Source organism: Equus przewalskii, chromosome 1, assembly GCF_037783145.1.
Source record: "Equus przewalskii isolate Varuska chromosome 1, EquPr2, whole genome shotgun sequence".
In the NCBI taxonomy this organism is placed as follows: Eukaryota; Metazoa; Chordata; class Mammalia; order Perissodactyla; family Equidae; genus Equus; species Equus przewalskii.
In genome coordinates, this window is record NC_091831.1 from 40,043,719 (window position 1) to 40,069,023 (window position 25,305).

The 25,305-nt window shown below is 36.0% G+C and overlaps 2 protein-coding genes across 29 annotated transcripts in view; one reads left to right on the forward strand and one right to left on the reverse strand.

Annotated features, from left to right (window-relative positions):
• Positions 1–17,968, reverse strand: part of LOC103557425 (lipase member J) — a 43,234-nt gene extending 25,266 nt beyond the window's left edge. For 4 of the 24 annotated variants that reach the window (XM_070610924.1, XM_070611071.1, XM_070611041.1 and 1 more), the window contains exons 1-2: positions 14,243–14,292; positions 13,164–13,358 (exon numbers count right to left, since the gene is read on the reverse strand). The gene's annotated coding sequence lies outside the window, so the exon portion shown is untranslated. Of the gene's footprint in view, positions 1–5,846; positions 5,973–9,370; positions 9,470–13,163; positions 13,359–13,440; positions 14,352–17,190 lie in introns of those variants that run through there. The other 20 variants (XM_070610887.1, XM_070611063.1, XM_070611017.1 and 17 more) reach the window with 15 other exon arrangements.
• The window catches only part of RNLS (renalase, FAD dependent amine oxidase), a 248,457-nt gene continuing 240,772 nt past the window's right edge, over positions 17,621–25,305 (forward strand). For 2 of the 5 annotated variants that reach the window (XR_011537617.1, XR_011537618.1), the window contains exons 1-4: positions 17,922–18,054; positions 18,876–18,981; positions 19,605–19,747; positions 20,458–20,616. Coding sequence is in view for 3 of the 5 variants with exons in the window: in XM_008529946.2 (XP_008528168.1) it covers positions 17,937–18,054; positions 18,876–18,981; positions 19,605–19,747; positions 20,458–20,616 (526 nt within the window). In the remaining 2 variants the exon portion in view is untranslated. Of the gene's footprint in view, positions 18,055–18,210; positions 18,619–18,875; positions 18,982–19,604; positions 19,748–20,457; positions 20,617–25,305 lie in introns of those variants that run through there. The other 3 variants (XM_008529946.2, XM_070611105.1, XM_070611116.1) reach the window with 3 other exon arrangements.

Below are 25,305 nucleotides of genomic sequence, written 5' to 3' on the forward strand. Positions count from 1 at the left end.
ACATGATTTAAAACAGGTTACTTAACCTCTCTGAGCATCAGTTTCCCTACTTATAATATGTGAATAATACCTACTTCTCAGGGTTGTTATAAAACTGAAATTTGACAAATGACGTTTAATGCTTTATTAGTATAATACCAGTTATATAGCTAACATAGCCCTCCATAACATACATAGTCCTCCTTGCTTAAGAGAACAAACTAGCAATTTAGGAAAATAATTTACATGCAAATAATCGGTATGTCTTTTGTAAATATGTGTTAGGCTAGTCTTCAGTGCAATGCTTTAATAACTTGGTACAAGTTATGTGAATCTGAAAGTTCTAAACTGCAATTATTTTTAAAAAATATTTTCTAATTTAAAGCTTTAATTTAGGTAAATAGACTTCTCCCTTTTGTCCTAAGTTTGTGTTATATTTTGTATACTATCTGTGCTTTTCATTGAAGGAAACAAGCAAATTTGAAAACAGTATTATTAATGTTTTCTACCAAAGAGGAGAGAAAAAGCCACAAATTTAAATGAGTAAGAAAAAACATTTATAAGATTTCTAGTCACAATCTAAGTATTCCTTTTTGGGTATGTCCCCAGAAAAGTGCAAGTCAGGTAGCAAGGCTACTTAGTTGTCTGTCCTCGTCATGTGGCTGCCATGACTTTCCAAGGATTTTTGTGTTTTTAGGATATTTTCTGTTGGAATATGGTTGTTCCTTTTTGTTGTATGTTGGAGGGGAGACAGTCCCAGGCAAGCTCACTCTGCCATGACACTGACATCACTTGAATATTGAGATATTTTCAGTGAATTTGATAAGGCGTTTCTACACAAAAGCCAAGAAAGAATCAACAAAATTAATTGTCTAAAATCAGAATTTAAGGTCCTACAAACATTTAAGCTTTTTAAACAGAATCTGAGCTTGTAAATTTAGACCCCTATAAAACTTCTTAGATTTTTGCGCAAAAAAAAGAAAACTAGTTTTAGATGGTGAAATGCTAAACAAAAATTATTACACTTTGGGAATTTTGTTACAAAACAACAAAGAAATGTGTGAAAATGATATTTTACAAATAGTGAAGGATTTTTAATTAAGCCACAAAACAATTTACCAAACAAATAATACAAAAACTTTCTAAGAATATACAAATTAATTGATTCAAAATTTGAAAGATCACATGTACTTTTCTTTAGTTTTAGATGAGTTGGTCAATAAAAGAGAATGAAATGAATACTTTGGGTATATTTTGTCTCAGAGGGCTTCCAGGTTTACACCAAAACGTTGTCATTTTTAAGAAAGGACTTTTAAAAAATCTGTAAAGAATCAAACTCATAGTGCAGATATTTTAAATCTTTTACATAACTTAAGGAATTTCAGCTAAATCTGAAAAAATTAGTTTCTATCACAATGAACAGTGCTCCAGCTATTTTATTTCAAAAGTCCAGATGTATTGGATTTTTTTCATATTTTTAATTTTTGAAAATTTATTGGCAATTCTATCACAAATACTCTTTTTTAAAATTTTTGATTGTGGCAAAATACACACAATAACACTTACAATCATAATTAATTTTTAGTGTAGAGTTCAGTACTATTGAGTATATTTACATTGTCATGCAGTCAATCTCCAGAAATTTTTTATACCCATTAAACAACTCCCTGTTTCTACCTCCTCCCAGCCCTTGGTAACCACCATTCTATTTTTCTCTTTCTGAGTTTGAAGCCTTCAGTTACCTCAAATAAGTGGAATCATACAGTAGTTGTCCTTTTCTGACTGGCTTATTTCACTTAGCATAAATGTCTTTAAGGTTCATCCTTGTTGTAGCCTGTGTCAGAACTTTTTTTCCCTTTTAAGGCTGAATCATATTCCATTGTATGTACATAGCACATTTTGTTTATCCACTCATTTGTCAATGGACATTTGGGTTGCCTCCACCTTTTAGCTATTGTGAATAGTGCTGCTGTGAATATAGGTATACAACTATTTGTTTGAATTCCTGCTTTCACTTCTTTTATATATATATATCCAGAAGTGAAATTGTTGGATAATACGGTAATCCTATTTTTTTAAATTCTTGGGGAACTGCCCTAGTGTTTTCCATAGTGGTTACACCATCTTGCTTTCCCACCAAGAGTGCACAGGAGTTCCAATTTCTCCATTTCTTGTCAATACTTGTTATTTTCTGTTTTGTTTCATTGTTCTTTTTCATTATGATAAAATATATATAACATAAAATTTGCCATTTTAACCTTTGTGTGTGTGTGTGAGGAGGATTGGCCCTAAGCTAACATCCATTACCAATCTTCCTCTTTTCGCTTGAGGAAGATTGTCACTGAGCTAACATCTGTGCCAATCTTCCTCTATTTTATATGTGGGATGCCACCACAGAACATCTTGATGAGCAGTGTGTAGCTCTGTGCCCAGGATGCAAACCTGTAAACCCTGAGCCTCTGATGTGGAGTGCACAAACTTAACCACCACGCCACCAGGTCAGTCCCCCATTTTAACCACTTTTAAGTGTACAATTCTGTGGCCCTAAGTACATTCACATGGTTGTGTATCCATCACCACCATTCATATCCAGACCTTTTTCATTCTCCTAAAATGAAACTCTGTACTCACTAAATGCTAACTCTCAATTTCCCCTTCCTCAAGCCCCTGGTAATCACCATTCTACTTTCTGTCTCTATGAATTTGACTACTCTAGGAAACTCATATAAGTGGAAACATATTTTCCCTTTTGTGATTTTCTTATTTTACTTAGTATAATGTTTAAGATTCATCCATGTTGTACCATGTGTAAGAATTTCCTTCCTTTTTAAGGCTAATATTCTATTGTATGTATATACAACATTTTGTTTACCTATTGATCTGTTGATGGACACTTAGATTGCTTCCATCTTTTGACTGTTCTGAATAATACTGGTTTAAAAATGGATGTACACATATCTGCTTGAATCCCTGCTTTCATTTCTTTTTGTGTATATACCCAGAAGTGGGATTAGTGAATCATATAGTCAGCTTGGGCTGCCATAACAAGATATCATAGACTGGGTAGCTTAAACAACAGACATTTACTTTCTCACAGGTCTGGAGACTAGAAGTCCATGATCAGGGTGCCAGCATGATCAGTTTCTGGTGAGAGCTATCTTCCTGACTTGCAGACAGCCACCTTCTTACTATGTCCTCACATGGCAGACAGAGAGAGCTCTCTCTTCCTCCTCTTATAAAGCCACTCCATCAAGAGGGTACCACCTTCTCTAACCTAACTGTAATGACCTCCCAGAGACCCCATCTCCAAATACCATCACATCTAGGATTAAGACTTTAACATATCAATTTTAGGGAGACTCAAAATTCAATCCATAACATACAGTAATTCTATCTTTAATCTTTTGAGGAATTGCCATAGACTTTTCCACAGTGGCTACACTATTTTACATATCCACCAGCAATGCACAAGGGTTCCAATTTCTCCACACCCACAATGACACTTGTTAATGTGTGTGTTTGTGTGTGTGTGTGTATATATATAACAGCCATCTTAATGGGTGTGAAGTGATATCTCATTGTGGTTTTGATTTGCATTTCCCTAATGACTAATGATGTTGAGCACCTTTTCATGTGCTTATTGGTCATTTGTATGTCTTCTTTGGAGAAATATCTAGTCAAGTCCTTTGCCCAATTTTTAATTGGGCTGCTTTTTTGTTGTTGGTGTTGAGTTTTAAGAGTTCTTTATATATTCTATATATCAGTTGGTTTCCAGATAGATGATTTGCAAATATGGTCTCCCATTCCATGGGTTGCCTTTCACTCTGGTAATAGTGCTGTTTGATACACAAAAGTTTTAATTTTGATGAAGTCCAACTTATCCATTTTTTTCTTTTGTTGTCTGTGCTTTTGGTGTCATATATAGGAAATCATTGCCAAATTCAATGTCATGAAGTTTTTCCCCTATGTTTTCTCCTAAGAGTTTCATAATTTTACCTCTTATGTCTTTAATACATTCTGAATTAATTTTTGTACATGGTGTAAGGTAAGGATCCAACCTCACTGTGTTGCACATGGATATCCAGTTTTCTCAGCACCTTTGGTTGAAAAGACTGTCCTTTCCCCAGTCAATGGTCTTGGTGCTCTTGTCAAAAATCACTTCACCATATATGTGGAGGTTTCTTTATAGCTGTCTATTCTATTCCATTTGTAGGTATCTTTATTTATGCCAGTACCACACTGTTTTGATTACTGTAGCTTTGTAGAAAGTTTTGAAATCAATAAGCATGAAACATCAACTTTGTTCTTTTTATCGTAATTTTTAACACAAGAGACTGATAGTTCTCTTATTGTTTCATTCCACTGTGTAATACAAATTGAAAAATATTTCTGTTCAGTTTTCTGAAGGAGACTTTATGAAAAGTGTCATGGATGCAGTTGTCAAAATCATTCAATATATATGTGCAAATGCTAAGAATCGTGACCAACTTTTGGAACTCTTGAAAGACATAGAAAACAATGAATCTTGTGTTCTTTGTCAGAGATCGTTTGTTGAGTCATGGAAGATTTTTAAAAGATTTATTGTATTGTTAACTCCAATTCAAGATTGTCTTGAAACAAAAGCAGTATTTGCCAAATACCCAATAATGAAAGACAAAAAATGGCAGTGTGACAAAGGTTTTTTTCATCAATATCATGTTGAAAGAAAAAGCTCATTTACTACCTTACTAAACAGGTACTACAAATTACATTTAAAAGGAAACTTTCATAATGCAAATCACTAATAATGATTTTACCCATTTTTCTAACATGAATCAATATGCAGATTTTTATTTCTTACCAATAGCATTATGTAGATTGGCTACAAAAACTACAAGAAAAATTGAAAGAACACTTTGTTGACATTGTAAAATTTACAATTGCTTTTCAATTCTAATTTGAATTAGATACAAATAATACTAAGTTAACATAAGCTTTCAAATATACTTAACTTTAAACTTTAAATATACTTTAATTTTATACTAATTTTTCAAGTTGATATGCTGCTTCAGAGAGAAATTAATTGTTCTTAGAAAATTGAAAAAATTTGTCAAAGTAGTTGGAAACATACAAGAAATATGATTTGTTGATAATTCATTCACTGAAAAACTCAAATACGTTTGGAACAATTTTGGTATGTGAAACTCCTCTTTTAAGTATAAATTTTATGAAAGCTAAATAAAGATTAAGTATGTCTGATAAAAAATATAGCCCCTGAATTGAGATGTTTTATAGGAGAAAAATACACACTGGATTTTAAAGGCTTAGTACTAAAAAATAAAAGAATGCAAAATATATCATTAATAATTTTTATAACGCTTACATGTTGAAATCATAATTGGAATATAATGGGTCACCATTTATTAAATGTATACAGGTGTCATAGAATTAGTCAGTGCCACTAAAATAAAATATTACTTCTACATGTAAACTTTGTACCTAATGCAGCAGATTATCATTATTACCTCAACTAAGATCATTCGTCATAATTTTCCATCACTGGTGTGTTGCAATGTTTAGGGACTAACTTTTATGAGATAATTAAAGATGAAAGTGACACAGAAAATTAAGTTTTATAAACAAGCACTAAAATTCTAGGTAGCTGAAATTTTAAATAATAACTTCTAAATATTATCACCCAGTTAGCAAAAGTACTTAAATGAATTATGAACATGCCAGCAAAAACTGCATTATTAATATCACCCATATATGACTAAATATAATTTCCTAAAAGCTGATTTGAGGATTATTTTTTGTCAGCTTCTGCCATTAAATGATTAGTTTGACTCTAGATACAACCCACAACCATAAAAAAAATTATGCCCTACCTCTCCGCTCTTGTTGATTTTAGGTGCCTAATGTATGTATCTTCAAAGTAGTCAATGACAGATTGTGTTCCTTTTAGTAAAGGTTGCTAAATAGAGTCATAGGGAAGCTGAAAAACAAATATTGTTCTGAAAGAAAAATAAAATGAGAACATTTAACTTCAATGCAAAATCAAATCCAGTTTCCTATCATTTTTCAAGCCACTTTCCCATATGCTACTCCAAATACAACCATAGAAATTAGAATACATCCACAGAGATGTTAGTGGTAATTTTCCTCTAGTGTCAGTTAAAAAAATTAAAATTACTAAGACATGATTCTAACTTCCTTAAAATCCTTAAATAGATTTCTGTTCTTCTGCCTGGCAGCTACTGTAATAATAGTAATGAATAGTAAATACACAGTCTATAAATGGTTTAAAGCAGTTCAAATATAGAAGTAACAGTCTTAAAAGTATTTCTAGGTTTGGAAGATTTCTCCCTATGGAAAATGTGAACAAATGGGACTACATCAAACTAAAAAGCTTCTGCACAGCAAAGGAAACCATCAACAAAACGAAAAGACAACCTAACAACTGGAAGAAGATATTTGCAAACCATATATCAGATAAGGGGTTAATATCCAAAATATACAAAGAACTCATACAGCTCAACAACAAAAAAACCAACAATCCAATTAGAAAATGAGCAAAAGACCTGAACAGAGATTTCGCCAAAGAAGAGATACGGATGGCCAACAAGCATATGAAAAGATGCTCAACATCATTAGCTATTAGGGAAATGCAAATCAAAACTACAATGAGGTATTACCTCACTCAGGTCAGAATGGCTATAATTAACAAGACAGGAAGCAACAAATATTGGAGAGGGTGTGGAGAGAAGGGAACCCTTGTTCACTGCTGGTGGCAGTGCAAACTGGTGCAGCCACTATGGAAAGCAGTATGGAGTATCCTCAGAAAATTAACGATAGATCTACCATATGATCCAGCTATTCCACTGCTGGGTATTTATCCAAAGAACTTGAAAACACAAAGGCATAAAGATACTTGCACCCCTATGTTCATTGCGGCATTATACACAATAGCCAAGACATGGAAGCAACCTAGGTGCCCATCAAGGGACGAATGGATAAAGAAGATGTGATATTTATACACGATGGACTACTACTCAGCCATAAGAAATGACGAAATCCGGCCATTTGTGACAATGTGGATGGACCTTGAGGGTATTATGCTGAGTGAAATAAGTCAGAGGGAGAAAGTCAAATACTATATGATCTCACTCATAATTAGAAGATAAAAATGACCAAAAAAACCACATAGCATTGGAGATTGGACTGGTGGTTACCATTGGGGAAGGGGGGAGGGCAAAAGGGGTGATTAGGCTCAAATGTGAGGGGATGCACTATAATTAGTGTTCGAGTGGTGAACATGATATAATGTATACAGAATTCGAAATATGATGTACATCCGAAAAAAATAAAAATTTTAAAAAAACAGAAAATGTGAGCAAGTGCTCTTTTTTTTGATGGAAAGTATAACATTGTCTGAAGGTGGGCTAAAATTATTTTAAAATGTATATTGTAAACCCTAGAGAAATTACTAAAAATGTTTTAAGAAGCATAAATAATAAGTTAATAAAGAAGATAAAATGGAATAATAGTAAATGCTCAATGAAACCCAGAGAAGTAAAAAAGTTATTTAAAATAAAATAAACAAAGGAGAATTAAACATGTTAGCAACATGGTAGATTTTAATTAAAAATATCCATATTCACTTTTTATGTGAATGGTCTAAATACCCTGGTTAAAGACAGAGATTGTCAAATTGGATTTTAAAAAAGCAAGACCCAACCTGTCTACAAGAAACTCACGTTACATACAGATATATAGATAGGTTAAAAGTTAAAAGGATGGAGCAAGACATACCAAAAGAAAGCTGGACTAACTATGTTAATTTCAAACAAAGCAGACTCAGAATAAGGACTATTATCACGGATAAAGAAGGAGATTACATAATGATATGGCGTCAATTCTCCAAGAAGTTACAAAATCCTAAATGTGTATGCAGCTAACAACAGAGACTTCAATATGTGAAGCAAAAACTGATAGATCTGAAAGGAGAAACAGTCAAATTCACAATTATATTTGGAATATATTTCAGCACTCCTTTTTCAGTGATTGGTGGAATGGATAGACAGAAAATCAGTAAGGGTATAGATGATCTGAAAAATATCAATCAACTTGACTTGACATTTGTAAAAAATTCTACACAGCAATAGCAGAATATACATTATTCTCAACCATACAAGGAACATTCACCAAGATTCTTGCCCATAAAACAGGCTTAAATATAAAAGAATAGAATTCATACAAAATTCTTAGGCCATAATAAAGTTAAACTAACACTCAATAATAAACAAGATCTCTAGAAAGTACCGAAATATTTGGAAATTACACAACACATTTCTAAATAACCCATAGGTCAAAGAAGACGGAAATTTTAAAAATATTTGAAATAACTGAATATGAAAATACATCATCAATATTTGTGAGATACAGCTAAGCAGTAGTTAGAAAGAAATTTATAGCAATAACTGCTTATGTAAGAAAATAAGAAAAGTGAGAAAATCAGTAACTGAAGTTTTACCTTAAAGAAACTAAAGGAAAAAGAGCTAACTAAACTTAAAGCGAGCATGAGGAAAAATAATGATAATGATTAGAACAGAAATCAATGAAAATAAAAGAAAGAAAAATAGAGAAACTCAACAAAGCAAAAAGCTGGTTCTTTAAAATGATCAACAAAATTAATAAAGTTTTAGCCTGGATGACCAAAAAAAAAGAAGATAAGACACAAATTATTAATGTCAGGAATGAAAGAAGTATCCTTGTTATTGATCCCACAGACATGAAAATAATATTAAAGGAATAATTCAAACAACACTATGTCCATAAACTTGAAAACTTAAATGAAATAGGATAATTCCTTAAAAGAAAAACTAACAAAACTCACCCAAGGGAAAAAAAGATAACCTGTATAGTCCTATATCTATTTTAAAAATTAAATTTATAGTACAAAACCTTCTGTTAGAAAACTCCAGACCCAGATGGTTTCACTGTCAAATTCCACCCAACGTTAAAGAACATAAAACCAATTCTGCACAATCTCTTCCAGAAAATTGAAAGGGAGGATATCCTTGCCAATTAATTTTATGAGTCACATTATGAAAGAAAAAAACTACTGACCAATATCCATCAGGAACATGGATTTCAAAATTCTCACCAAAATATTAGCAAAATAAATCCAACAATACATAAAAAAATTAATACATCTCTATGGGGGTTCATCCCAGGAACACAAGACTGATTTAACATTCTAACATCAATTAATGTAATTTACCATATTAACAGGCTAAATAAAAAACATATCCCTATCTCAACAGATGCAGAAAAAGTGTTTCACTAAATTCATTATTTATTCATGATAAAACCTCTCAACAAACAATGAATAAAAAGATCTACAACTCACATGATACTTAGTGAGGGACTGAATGAGTTCTCCCTAAGTTTGGGAACAAGGCAAGGATGTCCTTTCTCACCACTCCTATCCAACATTTTACTAGAAGTCCTAGACAGTGAAATTAAGTAAGAACAAAAAATTAAAGGCATCCCTGATCATTTATGTATAAAATTTTAAAGAATCTATATACACTAAAAAAATCTCCTACAACTAATAAGTGAGCTTATAGTGTATAAAAGTAAACATAGAAAAGTCAGTAATAAACACTTCGAATTTGAAGTTTAAAAGATAACAATTACATTACTATTTTCCTCCTCCCCAAAATTAAGTACTTTGACCTAAATCTAACAGCCCAATCAAAAGGGATTGTCAGATTGGATAAAAAAGGAAAGCTACCCTCAAGAAATCCACTTTAAAGATAAAGGCAGAAAGACATTAAAAAGATATAAAATAATATAACATGCTAATACTAATCAAAAGAAAGCTATATAAATATCAGATAGTACATATTTTAGAGGAAAAAATATAACCAGGTGTAAGTAGTGTCATTTCATAACGATAAAGCAGTCAATTCAGTAAGAGTTTATCAACCTAAATGTTTATGTACCTAATAATAGAGATTTAAAATATAAGAAGCAAAAACTGATAGAGCTGCAAGAAGAAATAGCTAAATCCACAATTACAGTTGGAGATATCAATTTATAATTGATAGAGCACATACGCAGAAAATCAGTGAGGATATAGAAGATTTGAAAAACACATTCCCAATCAAAATCCCAGCAGGTATTTTTGTAAAAATTAATAAGCTGTTTCTAAATATTATACGGAAATGATAAGAACCTAGAATAGCCAAAATAATTTTTAAAAAGAAAAATGTAATTGGAATTCTATACTACCTGACTTCAAGACTTATTTATTATATTTATTATAAAGCTACAGGAATCAAGATGAAGTGGTGCTGGCATCAACAAGATAGATAAATAAAATGAAAAACATAAGAGATCTTTGTGACCTTGAATTAAGCAAATATTTCTTAGATATCATACCAAAAGCAGAAACCATATGAGAAAAAAATTAATAAGTTATGAACATCTGTACTTTGAAAAATGTTGTTAACAGCATGAATAGACAATTTACAGACTGGCAGAAAATATTTGCCAGTCACACACTTGACTTGTATCCAAAATATATAATGAGCTCTGAAAATTCAATAAGAAAACAAACTACCCAATTTTGTAAATGAGTGCCCTGACTTGGTGAGCACCTTTATGACCATTATTTTGAATTTTATCAGGTTAATCACTTATCTTTGTTTCACTAAGATCTGTTTCTGGAGTTTTATCTTGTTCCTTTGTTTGGAATATATTCCTATGTTCCTTCATTTTCCTTGACCCTTTCTGTTGGTTTCTGTGCAGTAGATAAAACATCCACCCCTCCTAGTCTTGACAGAGTGGTCTTATGGAGGTGATGAACCTTGTCAATCAGCCTGGCCCGTGCTCCTGTCTGTCTCTCAGACCTTTGTGATTACCAAGCCAACTTCTTTGTTCTCAGTGTCCCCCAGTAGTTGAGACCATGCCAAGACCCATCACCATCCCAAATGGGAGAATCGAATTCAGCACCCAGAGAAAAGCCAGATGATCAGGCATCAAATGGGAAAATATGTAGTTAGGCCCCTTCGAGGGAGAAACTGGTAGGTGGGCATTTCTGCCTGCTCCCTCAGTGCTGAGACAGGGGTGGATAGCTGGTTAAGAGCTGCTTCCTTTTGCTCCAGTCCTGTGGGACTCCTGAGTAGAAAACACATTGGCTATCAGAGCTAGGGAGGCAGCCACAAAAGCTTGGGTTCCAGACCTGTATTCAAGCTCCTTCCAGGGAGATACTGGCAGCTTGGGGCAGGCGTGAGGGAGAATGTGGAGGAGGTGTCTGCTGGCTTGCTTGATCTCTGGGGAGGGTCTCAGTCAGCCTCTAGATGCTTGCTAAATTAGAAGCCTGACCCTCAGCAGCTTTTGAAGTATGCATATAGACTCCATTCAGGGAAAGGAGAACAATGCATGAACAAAGTGAGAATTTCAACAAAGAGAGAAAATGTTAAAAAGTACCAAACAGAAATCACAGAGCTGAAATACAAAAATGGATAGTCACACATGAAAGAGGGAAACTGGACCCCTATCTTACATCATACAGAAAAATCAACTCAAAATGGATTAAAGAATTGAACCTAAACCTGAAACTTTAAAACTCCTAAAATAAAACGCAGGGTGGTAGGCTCCTTGCCATCAGTCTTGGTGATGATTTTTTGGATTTGACACCAAAATCAAAGGCAACAAAAGCAAAAATAAACAAGTGAGACTACATCAAACTAAAAAGTTTCTCCATAGCAAAGGAAACCATCAACAAAATGAAAAGGCAACCTATGAAATGAGAGAAAATATTTGCAAATCAGATATCTGATACAGGGTTAATATCCAAAATATATAAGGAGCTCATACAACTCAACAGCAAAAAAACCCAAACAATCTGATAAGAAAATGGGCAGAGGATCTGAGTAGACATTTTTCCAAAGAATACACAACTAACAGATACAGGTACATCACTCACCATCAGGGAAGTGCATATTAAAACCACAAGTTATCAACTCACACCTGTTAGAATGGCTATGATCAAAAAGACAAGCGACAACAAATGCTGGCAAGGATGTGGAGAAAAGGGAACCCTTGTGCAGTGTTGGTGGGAATGTAAATTGGTATAGCCACTATGGAAAACAATATGGAGGGTCCTCAAAAAGTTAAAAATAGAACTAACATATGATCCAGCAATTCCACTTCTGGGGTAAATATCCAAAAGAAATGAAATCACTATCTTGAAGAGATATCTGCACCCCCATGCTCGTTGCAGCATTATTCACAATAGCCAAGATGCGGAAATGAACTAAGTATCCATAAGTGGGTGAATAGATAAAAGGTTGTGATATATAAATATGTTTTATTCAGCCATTAAAAGAAAGAGGAAATCCTGCCATTTGTGATGTCACGGAAGGACCTTGAGGGCATTATTCTAAGTGAAATAAGTCGGACAGAGAAAGACAAATACTGTATGATCTCACTTATATATGGAATCTAAAACAGCCAAACTCATAAAAACGGAGACTAGAATGGTGGTTGTCAAGGCCTGAGGGGTGGGGAAATGCAGAGATGTTGGTCAAAGAGAACAAATTTCCAGTTATAAGACGAATAACTTCTGGGGATCTAATGTACATCATGGTAGTACTTGAAAGTTGCTTGGAGAATAGATCATAAATGTTCTGACCATTAAAACCAAATGGTAATTATGTGATGTGATGGAGATGTTAGCTAACCCTATGGTATTAATCATTTTGCAATATATCAGTATTATTAATATATTAAATCAACATGTACACCTTAAACTTACACAATATTATATATCAATTATATCTTAAAAAATTTCTAAAAAATATAATTGAAAATTATTTTTAATGATTTTCAGCTGGTTGTTCTATTGGGTTATTCTTCAGTTTTGTTGAAGGCAAAGAATTGGAAACCAACTAAATTGCAGGATGATTTGATCATTCACTTTGTCAGTACCAATTCCGATGTATGAAATTGTCTCTTGTCTGGAGATCAGAAATTTTTACTCCCCAAAGTAATGCCCCATAGTAACATTACTGATAAAGGAGAGATAAGTCTTCCTTTTGTAAGGTTATTCAAGAGCAATTGTGAAAAGGAGGATGGGAAAGGAGAATCTGCTTGACTACAAAGGCTTTTACAGATATATTAGTAAAAAGTACCTTCAGCAGTTGAGGATGTGGAGTTTGGTTCCCTTGAAACTATAGCTGTCTCCCATTTAGAAAATCTTCATTAACTTGCGTGTACTCCAGTTTGAGGACTGCTGTTGTATCCAGTACTTCAATTCCTTTTACAATATCCCCCACTAAGCGTTCATCCAGTTTTGCTTGAAGGCTTCCCAATTGGAAAGCTACTTCCTAAGGAAATTCATTTCATTTTTAGTTGTATCTACTTAAAATTATTCCTGAAACATGTTCTTTGAGTTAAGCCAGAATCTACCTTCTTGTAGTTTTCATCAATTGATTAGTATACTGAAAATGTCCAATTATTTTCTGCCTTTAAGGTCTTTCCTATATTTGAAGATAGCTTTCATGTTCTCCCCAAGTGTCCTCTAAGCTAGACATCTCTTTACCTGCTCCAAGAAGATAATTTCAAGTCTGCTTACCATCCTGATCACCTTTCTTTGGAATGGCACCAGTTTCTGAATGATCCTTTTAAAATCTGAGATCCAGCACTCAACATAGTTAGTTTTCTACATGTGGTTTGGCCAGTCTAAATAGTGTGAGACTATCATGGCTTACGTTTATATTTACTTTTTGTCTTGGCAGCTCTATTATACTGTTAACTCATAATGAGCTTAGAGGCAACTAAAATTCTAAGCACTCTTTCCCTGATTCTGTAAAATTATTTTCTAGACACAGGGTAAGACTTTGAATATCCTTGTCTAATTTTCTTTTGGCTAAGTTTGTTTCAGTGACAGCCTGTTGAAATCTTTTAAAATCCTGATTTTAAAATAGTCCCATTTAGTATGGGGCTATTCATCTTGGTTTTATGCTGTCTAAAAACTGTTAGATCAATTTTATCCAAGTTATCTAACAATAGCACTGTTAAGTGAGGACAGACAAAGCTGTGCATCACACTCGTAGATATCCTTTGCTGACTGGCATGATATTTTATAGTATTAGTTATATTATACCATAAAAAAGCACCCTCTTGGAAAGGATATTTAATATTGATCACCCAACTGAATTACCCTTCAGCCTATCTTAATTTAAGTATTATCCTTGAAAGGCTTGTATACCTTCTAGGCAAACAGTGAACTCTGTCTCTGAAAATTCCAACTTTGATTCTAGTTGCCAGGGATACTGTATTGAATATGACAATGTTTCTACCCTCTTGGTGCTTAAATTCTAGCGGGAGAAAGATAATAAATAAACAATTAATAAGTAAACAGATAAAAAAGCAAGATAACATAAAACTTATTAAGTGATATGAATAAAATTAAACAGGTTAATGGGATAGAAAGTCACTAGGTGGCTGTTTTAGATTAAGTGGTTAGAGAACGCCTCCTCTGGGTGACTTTTAAGTTGGACTTGAATGATCAGAAGGAGCCAGCCTTGCAAAGATCAGGAGTAGGAAAGAAGTTAAGGAAAAAGGTCAAGGTAAGCAGGAAGAATAAATACGAGAGTAGGGAGCTATCCCAGCTATTTTGCAATCCTACTTTCTCTAGGTAGGTCATCTAGTTATCCTCACCTCTACCAGAAAGATACACTAGTGCCAGTAGCTAACCATGCACCCACTACCCTATAGTTATACCTCTGGACTAATATAACCCATTCTGGAGGGTGAGGGTCGGGGAGCGGTGGGTGGCTATACCACTTGCTAGAGACTAAGGTAATGAGAAATCATAAGCCACTACGACTACCTTTATTCAATGGTCACAACAATCCCGAATTCTCAATAACTTTTTAAAGAGCCTATGGTTGATCATAGGGGAAAAGAAAAATAGAGTGAAGAATTAATGCAATTTCACGACTACTGGAAACATAAGTCAAAAAAGTACACTCTATACTCAGAGACTAGCATAAGCAAAGGTTTACCACTTCCACACATAAGTGGAAAATCTGAGAATGTGTTCATGGCACATAATTCAATTTTGCTATAGCACAGGACATAAGAAGATCACCAAGATAAAATATAAACATAGGTTGGGGAAATTTCACTGAATACTTTTTATGCCAAGTAGATGAACTTGATTCTTTAAGAAACTGAAAGCCACTGAAAGTTTTTTTGAGGATGGTAGTGACTGATCTAGAAGCTCGCTGTGGGAGTAGGGAGAGCAGTTAGAAAGCTATTGTAATAATTCAGTTAAGAACTAACAATTGATTGAATGTAAGTAAGGAATAAATCTGTTGGTGATTACTTTTCAAAATGCTAAATGTCTACAGTTGACAAGAATACAGCAAAACTTTAGTATATTGCTGGTGGAAGTGGAACTTGGACTTTTCTGGTGTATAATTTAATGGGATTGGCCAAAAGAGACAAGGGAAAAGAGATCAAAAAGACCAGAGGACTGATAGATATCAAGAATGAGAAAACAAGTTATTGAACATGATTATGAGGTTTCTGGACTGATTGCACAAGATGATCAGACCATTAACAGATATGAGAAAGCAGGTGATGGAAAAGAGCAGGAAAACAGACTCAAAAGGCCGTGAGGACCTGTCCTGGCTTCATCTTTGAGATACTGTGTGACCCTGGGCAAACTCACTTTAATTTAGTGACTTTATTTACAGACATAAAATGGTGGCAGCAGAGGGCTGTTGAAATAGATTACCTCAACTATCCTTTCCAGCTGGACAACCTGAGCTTTTAGGTTGTGGCTGTGAATCACATTATTTAAGCTTTTAATTTCAGAGAAATCTTTTAAATTAGACTATAAGCAATTTTAAGACAGAGACTTATTAGCTTATTCTGTCTACCATATAAGCTTTATTTTGTAACTAACAAATAAATAAAGCGTTATAAATATATGGTCTTTATAAAACATTTGATAATAGAAGGATATAACTACATCTGCTTCCTCTCATATTTCTCTAATACTGCATATATATTTGTGTGTGTGTGTGTGTTTATGAAAATCTGGGATTGTACTATAGTTTTGTAGCCCGTTTTTCAGCATTACAGACTGACTCATTTCCTGTACGTCCTTATATATTCAAAATCATGTTTTTTAGTAGCTTTTAGATGGATGTAAGGATGGCCATAATCAATTGTTATTGATTGTATACTTTGATGTGTTGAGGTAAACACATTCATATGTAAATCTTAATGCATATCCGTCCCTTATTTTCCCAAGATAAATGTCTAGACCTGAAATGTCTAAAGAGCATAGTTTTAACGTATCTGATATATTTTCAAACTTTACTCCAGGAAACTTGTCCATTACACTCCCACCAGTAATACACTAAAGTGTGCGTTTTGCAGCATTCTTGCCAAATGTAGATTTTTAACATATTTAAAAAGCAATTCCAAACAAATGAAAAATGGCGTCTCATTTTAATTTGTATTTGAACATAGAAAAGTCAAACATTCTTCTATGTTTATTGTAATTTTGTATTTCTTTCTAGTCAAGAATTCTATTTAATCTATGAAGATTTACTTTTTCAATTTTGTCATTTAATTATGTCTTTAAGATTTTACATAGTCATGGTCTCAACTTTTCATCTTTCATACCTGTTCCAAAAACTTGTTTACTATTTGTACTTTGGCTTGTGTATTTTGAAATACACAAGTTGTAAGTGATAATGTATTCAGTGTCTTTCAGTTCAGTTTTTTTATTCTTAAAAATGTCTTCTTAGGTTACATATGATCACCTACATTTTCTTATAGCTCTTTTACCTTTTATTACATATATGTAATACTAATCCATCACCAATTCGATGCACGGTAATTTCTTTACGATGTGGACATAAAGTAAAACTTCCGATTTTTAAATGTTTTCATTATAGTTGGCTACTCTTGTCAACTTTCTTATTAGTTCTTAGCTATTCATAGATAAGGTTATTAGCTATTCAGTTTCTCTAGAGTTTTCCAGGTAAGAATTTATCTGCAATTCAGTGTAATTTATTTTTTAATAGTTCAGACTTCTCATTGCTTTTTGTTTTACTGAGAATTTCCACGACAACGTTAGAGGGAAAAAACCCAGTGGTAATGGTATGAATCCTCGTCTTGTTCATTTTTATATACCTTAGAGCGTTTGGAACGCGTTCTGACATCGAACTTCAAATTTATCGAAGAGATGAGTGATCGAAAGTTTTCTAGTGAATTAAACATATTTAATCTTCACAAATTTGGAACGTAAACACTATTGTCTCCATTTCACAGATGGAGAAATTTGGGTTCAAGAAGGTTACACAACTTTACATAAAGTCTGAGGGCTATTTTAAGAAAAATCTCTCCTTGATTCCAAGATCTTTTCCTGTTATGTGAACAGTGGCCACCAGGGTCCTAGAAGAAAGCTTGCTCTGGCATCGCTGGTCTGTTCCTTCCCTTCCCCACCTTCGAACAGAATATTAAGATTGCCAAGGTCCCAACAGGCACGGACAGCTGGGCTGGTTCTCCGCTGTAGCCAACGCCAACCCTGCGGCGAGGCGGGCTCTCACAGTACAATCTACGTGATTCCCAGGGTTTTCTAGGCGATGGGCAGGTCAGAGTTTACAGCGTAGCTGATGGCGCCTGCCTGTCTTGGAAGCCGCCTCCCAGCCCTCAAACCGAGGGAAAGCCCAGGTTCTCCGTAGCGCGCTGGTTTGCCTGTCTTCAGGGCTGAGCAGCCTCTCAGCTCCGGTCGCCTCCTGTCTGCCCCCTGCAGGCCAGCCGGTGGGACTGCTCAGGGGACGGCCGGGGCCTGGAGCACAGGGGGCGAAGAGCGCTGGGTCGGCTTCCGCCGTTCCACAAACTGCAGGCCGGCCTCCTCGCCGCGGAGACAGCGGGCCATGGCGCGGGTGCTGATCGTGGGCGCAGGGCTGACAGGAAGCTTGTGCGCAGCGCTGCTGAGGAGGGAGACGGCCCGTCCTCTGCACCTCACTGTGTGGGACAAGGCCGGGGACTCAGGTGGGTTGTCTAGCGGCCGAAACCGGGAAAAGGAAGCCGGCGCGGCCCCTGGCTTCGGAGGAGGCGTGGGCCCCACTAGAGACAGTCTGTGAAGAAAATCTCGCTACGCGGCTTCCAACTCAGCCCGGAAGTGGCTGGCGCGGGGCGCGCCTCGTCACGTGACCGGAGACTTCCGCCTTCCCGGAAGCGGCCTGAGAAGGGGCGAGGGTGGGGGCGGCGACCCCGGCGGGGCTGGGGGCGGGGCAGGAGTGCCGCGCATTTGTGGAGGCGAGTCCTGGAGGGCTTGGGAGGAAGCCTGAGCAGAGTTTGCCAAGTTTGGGCGTCCCGCTGTGGCTAGTAAATGGATTTCTGTCTTTACGTGTCTGTGCCATTGCAGCTTTCTCCAGATTATGAGGATCCCAAAATGCCCATTGACCAAGACTTTCCGAAGATCTAGTTTACCGAAACCTGTTATTCTCATGAAACCTTACTGCAAGAGTGAAAGAGCGTTCACTGATTGATTCATTCTGACATCTCATTCATCATTTTATTTTATCCATTCATTCATTCCTTTTATTCAAATTAGTAAGTATAGGTACCAGGCACAGTGCTGAACCCTGCTGCATTATTCATGATTCCTTTTTAAAAAATATCTTACAATCAGCGAACAAGTTCTCTAACTACTTCCTGATAATGTTAGATGATAAAGCCTTCAACCTGAAAAAAAATGTTCTTTAATACGTCTGTCAAGTAATACATTTGGGGTAATCTGAGGTGAATAGCATTAATCGCAAAAGGCTCATTCTAATGCACTAAGATATTTTCTTGTGGATTAATTCAAGGAGGAAGAATGATTACGGCCAGCAGTCCTCATAATTCACAGTGCACAGTCGACTTGGGTGCTCAGTACATCACGTGCACTTCTCATCATGCCAAAAAACACCAAAGGTGAGTTATTTAAAAGGGGTGGAATCAGTCTTACAAGTCATATAATGTAAAAAGATATATAATCATCCATCTTTAACATGGTTAAACTTTGCATTTTGTAACATAGTGAAATTATTGTGATATTACCATTGTTGATGGTATTTGCAGTAAAAAGTTAACCTGAGTAAAGTGGGAAAACGATAATACCTGCCTCCTGGGGTTGTTGTGAAGATCAAGATGAGATTTATTTGTAGCATAGTAAGGACTCAATAAAGATGAGTTACTACATTGGTGTTGAGGAAGAGGAAAAATAGCGGCAATGGAAGTCAATCCTAATCTAATCTAATCTAATCTAAAAATTGTTGTGGTGAATACCTTTCTGTTTATCTTTGCTGACTTTAATTTTGAAATATATGGGAGAATAGGCCTTTGGCTAATGTCAGCAAAAGATCTATGGATTCTGAAAACATTCCTGTTTTTCACCTGATTTATGTTTTATTTAACACGGAACATACTTTGAGTTGATCATATGAAGATTTCTAGTTATTTAGGATTATAATCCCTAAGCATTCTTAGAAAAGAATATAGTATTTTAGAGCTAATTATAGTATATAATTATGTTATAATATAATCATTTATTTCAGTTTTTATGATGAACTGTTAGCTCATGGTGTTTTGAAGCCTCTGACCTCTCCTATTGAAGGAATGGTGATGAAAGACGGAGAATGTAACTTTGTGGCACCTCAAGGAGTTTCTTCAATTATTAAGCATTATTTGAAAGAATCAGGTAGGAATAGAATTCCCTCTTTCTTCTTTTAAAATTAGCATTTTAAAATAAAAGTTATACACATAATTAAATATTAATACTATAAAGTTATAAAGTAAAGTAGATGTTCTTCTGTTTAACACTCAATAGCTGGTTTTCTTCCCATGAAGTAATTGCTGATATGAACCAAACGAGGTGTAGAATGGTTTATGTAAAATAATCTTGTGTGTAATATTTTTTAAAAGAATAAGTATAAACACATCTGAATAGATAAACAGAGACAGCCATATAGATCAATAGATAGATGCATAAACATTTTTCTGGAAGCAGACTTTGGCAGTTGTTATCAGTGATTAAATCATGGCATGACATTTCTGAATCTGCTTCCTTATCTATGAAAATGATTGGTATAATGTATATCAAGTGCTTGATGACTTGGCATATAGTAGGTGCTTCATGAAAGATAGCTTTGGTCATTATTATTATTAATTGTAGTAGTATTCTTTTTTTCCCAGAGAAGGCATTTATAGGGAGAGGCAAGGGTGCCAGAAGGGAGCAATTTCTACTAAATGAGAAAGAAGGTAAAGAAAGTGAACCCCAGCGGGTATAGAAGACAAACTTCGCCCTCACCATTTTATTCACCTGAGTGGATACAGTTTGTGACTCTTCTCTTCCCCCTTATTCATATGGAAAATCCTGATTCTGTGAACGTGATTTTGCTTTTGGAACAGGTGCTGATATCTGCTTCAGACAATGTGTAACCCAGATCAACCTGAGAAATGACAAGTGGGAAGTCTCTAAGGAAACGGGCTCCCCTGAGCAGTTTGATATTGTTGTCCTCACGATGCCAGTTCCTCAGATTCTGCAGCTTCAAGGTGACATCACAAACTGTGAGTCTCAGCCTGTGCCCTTTACCTCAGGGAATGAGATTTCTTTGATAGAGCATCAATTCATTTTAACTTTCTTAGCAAAGGGTATATTACGGATTCTAGAGATTTGCATGTTTTAAAAACTGATATTATGGCCTGGTTCTTGATATTAGTCTAGGTCAAACCGAAACCTGTAGAATTTTTTTTTAAAGCAGTTAAAAGTTGAACATTGTTCTTGTTGCCCTTGCCTTTAAGAAGTAAGTATTTTTGATGGATATGCAGTTGTTGGGCCTAAAAGAAGAGCAGTCTCTTTGTGGCCATCCTGGAGAAAAGGGTTTTATGGCACAAGAATTGATTATGTGAGCCCCTGGAAAACCTCATCTTGGACTGCTCTTGAATATGAGTCTCATATTCTTCCTTGCTTGGGCCTCATTGGCTCACATTTTACCTGTCATCTTCCTCCTCCTTTTCAAAAAACAGCTTTGAGATATAATTCACATACCGTATAATTCATCTATTTAACGTGTACATTTCAGTGGTATTTAGTATTCACCTCAGTATGAGGAATTAGTTAATGTCTTCTCTCTGTGTTTTCTAGAGAACCCTAAATGCCCTTTTGTTTGATTATTAAGCATCTTCAGGCTCTGTGACAGACATCCTTTTACAAAGCCAAATATTGCCATCTAGTGGATCTGGTGTATACTGCAGTTCCCTTCAGAATTTTGAAACTAGAGAACGCTATGAAGGTGGTGGAAATATAGAATATATATAAAACTATAATATAATTCACAAAACCCCGTAACATCACAAGGAAATAAATTTAGGCCCATTATAATTAACCAACTTACCCAAAAGTGCTAGCTAATTGGTGGTAGAATGAATGCTGTGCTACAGGTCTTACATTCGTACACACTATCAGCAGCCCCGTGTCCTTGGCTTTCTTTGTGCTTTTCTTCTCATTCTTTCTCTCTGTCTTTATAGATCATGACTAACCTTTAGGATCGACAAAATAACCATCTTTTATATGAAAGACTTCCCTTTTGATTAGAGCGTCGTCTGGATTTTCCCTTAATCAACTCTCCCTATTCTGCTTTTTATAGAAGAAACAGAGCTACTTTTTTTTTTTTTTTTTGGCAATTACTTATTACATTTATTACATTCTCTCAGTTTGGAGAACAGGGAAGCTTTATGGATCGTGGTTCACGTTCTAGATCTATAACTGTGCTACTCTTTCTATATTACTCTTACAAAGATTATCTTACTTAATCCTCACAATGATCCCGAGACATTATTATTGTTACTATTATTATTGTTTCCATTCTTGGTGGTAATGCTGTGATATGAACCTTAGCAGTGTGACTCCAGAGCCCACACTCTTAACCACTGCTGTACATTGCTCTCGAGTATGTGCTTCATCTTAGACTGTCCTGTTACTGATTGTCTCACGTGGGTATGAGTTCCTATAGTGTCCTGCTCATTCTTGATCACCATGTTTTCCAAACTTGCCTACGGAAGATTGATAGTTAAAAAAATTTAAGGGGTACTTTTGAGCAGATTTTGGTTCCTAGGGTCTGGGTAGGGCCCAGGAATCTGCATCTTTAACAATTCCCCATGGGAATTTTTTCCTCCTAGTTAGGCCTGTTTGAGATGTTCTGCCCTACTATAATACTCATCAGATTTTATTGTGATCCTTATTTTTCAGTGTCTTCCCCACTAAGCCATAAAATCCATGAAGAAAGGGGTCCTATAGGCCACTCTGTCCCCACCCAGCATCAAGTACCATGTTGCATGCAGACCCACCCACCACTAGTATTGTTCAAGCAATATCTGCCAAATGAGTGTGCATCTGTTTTATTTTCCCGACTTATTTCCAACTTCTCAGAAGCCCCTGGAAGAAGATAATCTTAGAATCTACTGGTTCTGACTTGGTACCTGGTTCATAGTGCTAGGACAAAAGGGTGAACCTTGGAAGGCTCATAGAATTTTAGGACTAGAAGGAACCTTGAGGTTCACTGCTTCGTCTCCTCTGGTTTTAGAGATGTGGAATTTGAGACATAATCTGCCTTATACAAGATCACACAATTTATTAGGGGCTGGGAAGGAGATAAGATGGTTGAGAAAAAATGAGACACCTTCAAATATTATTGTCTTGATTTCATGTTTCCTACACATTTAAACTGAGCTCTTCATCAGGCTGTGCTGGAACATCTGGGCCTGAAATCCACACACTTCTATTCTCTGCCGTGGTTCTTCCATTCTCCTGCTAGGAAAGTAGTAGAGGCAGTGGAAAGGATGTGGGATTAACATTGTAAAATAAAACAGTTGAGATATGGTGAGTGATTATGAGGAATGAGGAGCATGGAAGGTCTCTTTCCCCTACACAATGCTGCCTCCTACATGGGGCTCCTCAGATTTTCTCCCACATGCTTAGATTAAAGGAATGCATGTTTTTAAGGTCTCCAGATGAATGTGTTCCCTTAATAGTTTGGTATGCTATCTCACATCCTTAAAACCAGAATGTTATTTTTTTTCTTATTAAAGAAAGAAGCAAACAAACTAGGTCTGGTGCTGGAATCTCCCTGTGAGTGTCACTCCTTCTATCCCTAGGTATACTCATATGCATTCTTGCTCCACTGAGATGAATACATAGAGATGAGAATCATATTCATCTGAGCAGAAACATGCTGGTATAGCTCCATGGGGAAAATGTGCTAGTCTTGCCCTGCCCATACCCCCGAAAACACTGCTAATTTTGGACCAAAGGCCTCAAGCTGCCAATATCATTTCCGGAAGCAGAAGAATGAAAACAAAAGTCGGGTCTGTGCAGAGCATGTGGCCACAAATCAGAAGAGTCACCAAGAGGAAAGTTGAGAGACACAAGTAGAGTCATGGCGTTAGTCTCCTTTCTTCAGGAATCCTGGTCTATTCTGGGTTCCTTGGATGAACTAGACGTTCTCTTTCTGTGCATTTGCTCACAAAGCTCCCCTTGCCTGGAATAATTTGATACCCTCTATATTCTGCCTCCTTCAGGATCCAGCACTGTGGCCTATGAGTTTTTCAGAGGCTTCTCTGATGCTTAACTTCAGGGAAAGCACTTCAGAGACTTCTTTAGCACTTGGTCGTTATGCTTCTTATTTAGCTCCTATCATTGGGTACTTTGTAGAGGGTAGTTAAGAGCATGGATTGAGAAAGCCAGGATTTGTAACTTAGCTCTGCCACTTACAGTCTGGGTGACTTCGGGCTGGTCTTCCTCTCTGAGTTTCAGTTTCCATGTTTATAAAATGAGGACAAATAACATTATCTACCACACATAGGATTATAGTGAAGATTAAATGAGGGGCCTGCCCCGTGGCCAAGTGGTTAAGTTCTTGCTCTACTTTGGCAGCCCAGGGTTTCGCTGGTTTGGATCCTGGGTGCAGACATGGCACCACTTGTCAGGCCGTGCTGAAGTGGCACCCCACATAGCGCAACCAGGGGCACTCACAACTAGAATATACAACTGTGTACTGGGAGGCTTTGGAGAAAAGAAGAAATAAAACAAGATTGGCAACAGATGTTAGCTCAGGTGCCAATCTTAAAAAAAAAAAGATTAAATGAGATCATCTGAGTAGAGGACTTTTAAGTGTGCCAGGCATATAGGAAGCACATAGCTATTATTAATACTTCCTGTAACTTTTTAATGCTTGTGACTTCTTTACCATTAAGGAAAAGGTCTAAGATGTTTGTTTAAAGAGGAGTAAGCTTGGTGTTGGGGATAAACAAAGGTAATTATTTTATTTCTAGGGTTTTACAAATAGGATACATTCCAGACATATTCATTGTTGTGAAAGAACATGACAATTACCTTGAAAACTCTAGATTAATTAACATTTTTTTTTGTAAAGCGGAGCGGGTGAACTACTTGGCCATGGGGCAGGCCCCATACATTAAATAACTTTTAATTAATGAATTCGTCACTTTTGTAAGAGAAGTTAGTCATTATCTGAGCTTTTTGCAAGTCAACAGTGACTTTTTATGAAAGCTACCTCTCTTAGAGGGAGGTACAACTTCATTCCTCCCCTGGCTTTCCTCACCCCACATCCCCAAACATGTACCTGAGTGGAGGGAGTAAACACCTTATCATAGCATCTGCTCCCACCCATGTGACCTCCTTGCACACTGTTCACAGGATCACCCATGTCTCTGAGGAAGCATCATGATGGGAATATTTCTTGTGTCCGCGTGTCCCTGACATTTTGCTAAATGCTAAGTCAAGTAAATTGAGAAGATGCAATGCCCATTCGATAGGTGTTCTCATGAAGCTGTTCATGTGGGCAGAAAATTAACAGATGACCTTTACTTCTGGCAGGTGTAAAAGTGATGTGTTAGGGGAAACTGATGTGAAAGCATGCTTATAAGATGATGTGGTCTGAGCTCTTGGGTGCGTTAGGAAATGGGTAGGAGTCTCTGTAGACTATTCATATTTATCAGTCAAATGTGTGCCTAAAAAAAGGCAGCTGGAAAAGCCTGGATGTCAATAGAAAGGATATTGGAGATACAATGGGAAACATTATTTGCCCTTGTGCAAAACAATGATGTATTTTTACCCAGAATACTGTGTGGTCACCTTGAGTTAGAGTGTACAACACTAGGGTGCAAGGAATGTCTGTTCTTTTAATCCTCTAAATTGACAAATTATCTTCTCTGAGCATCTTTCCACCTACTTGATGG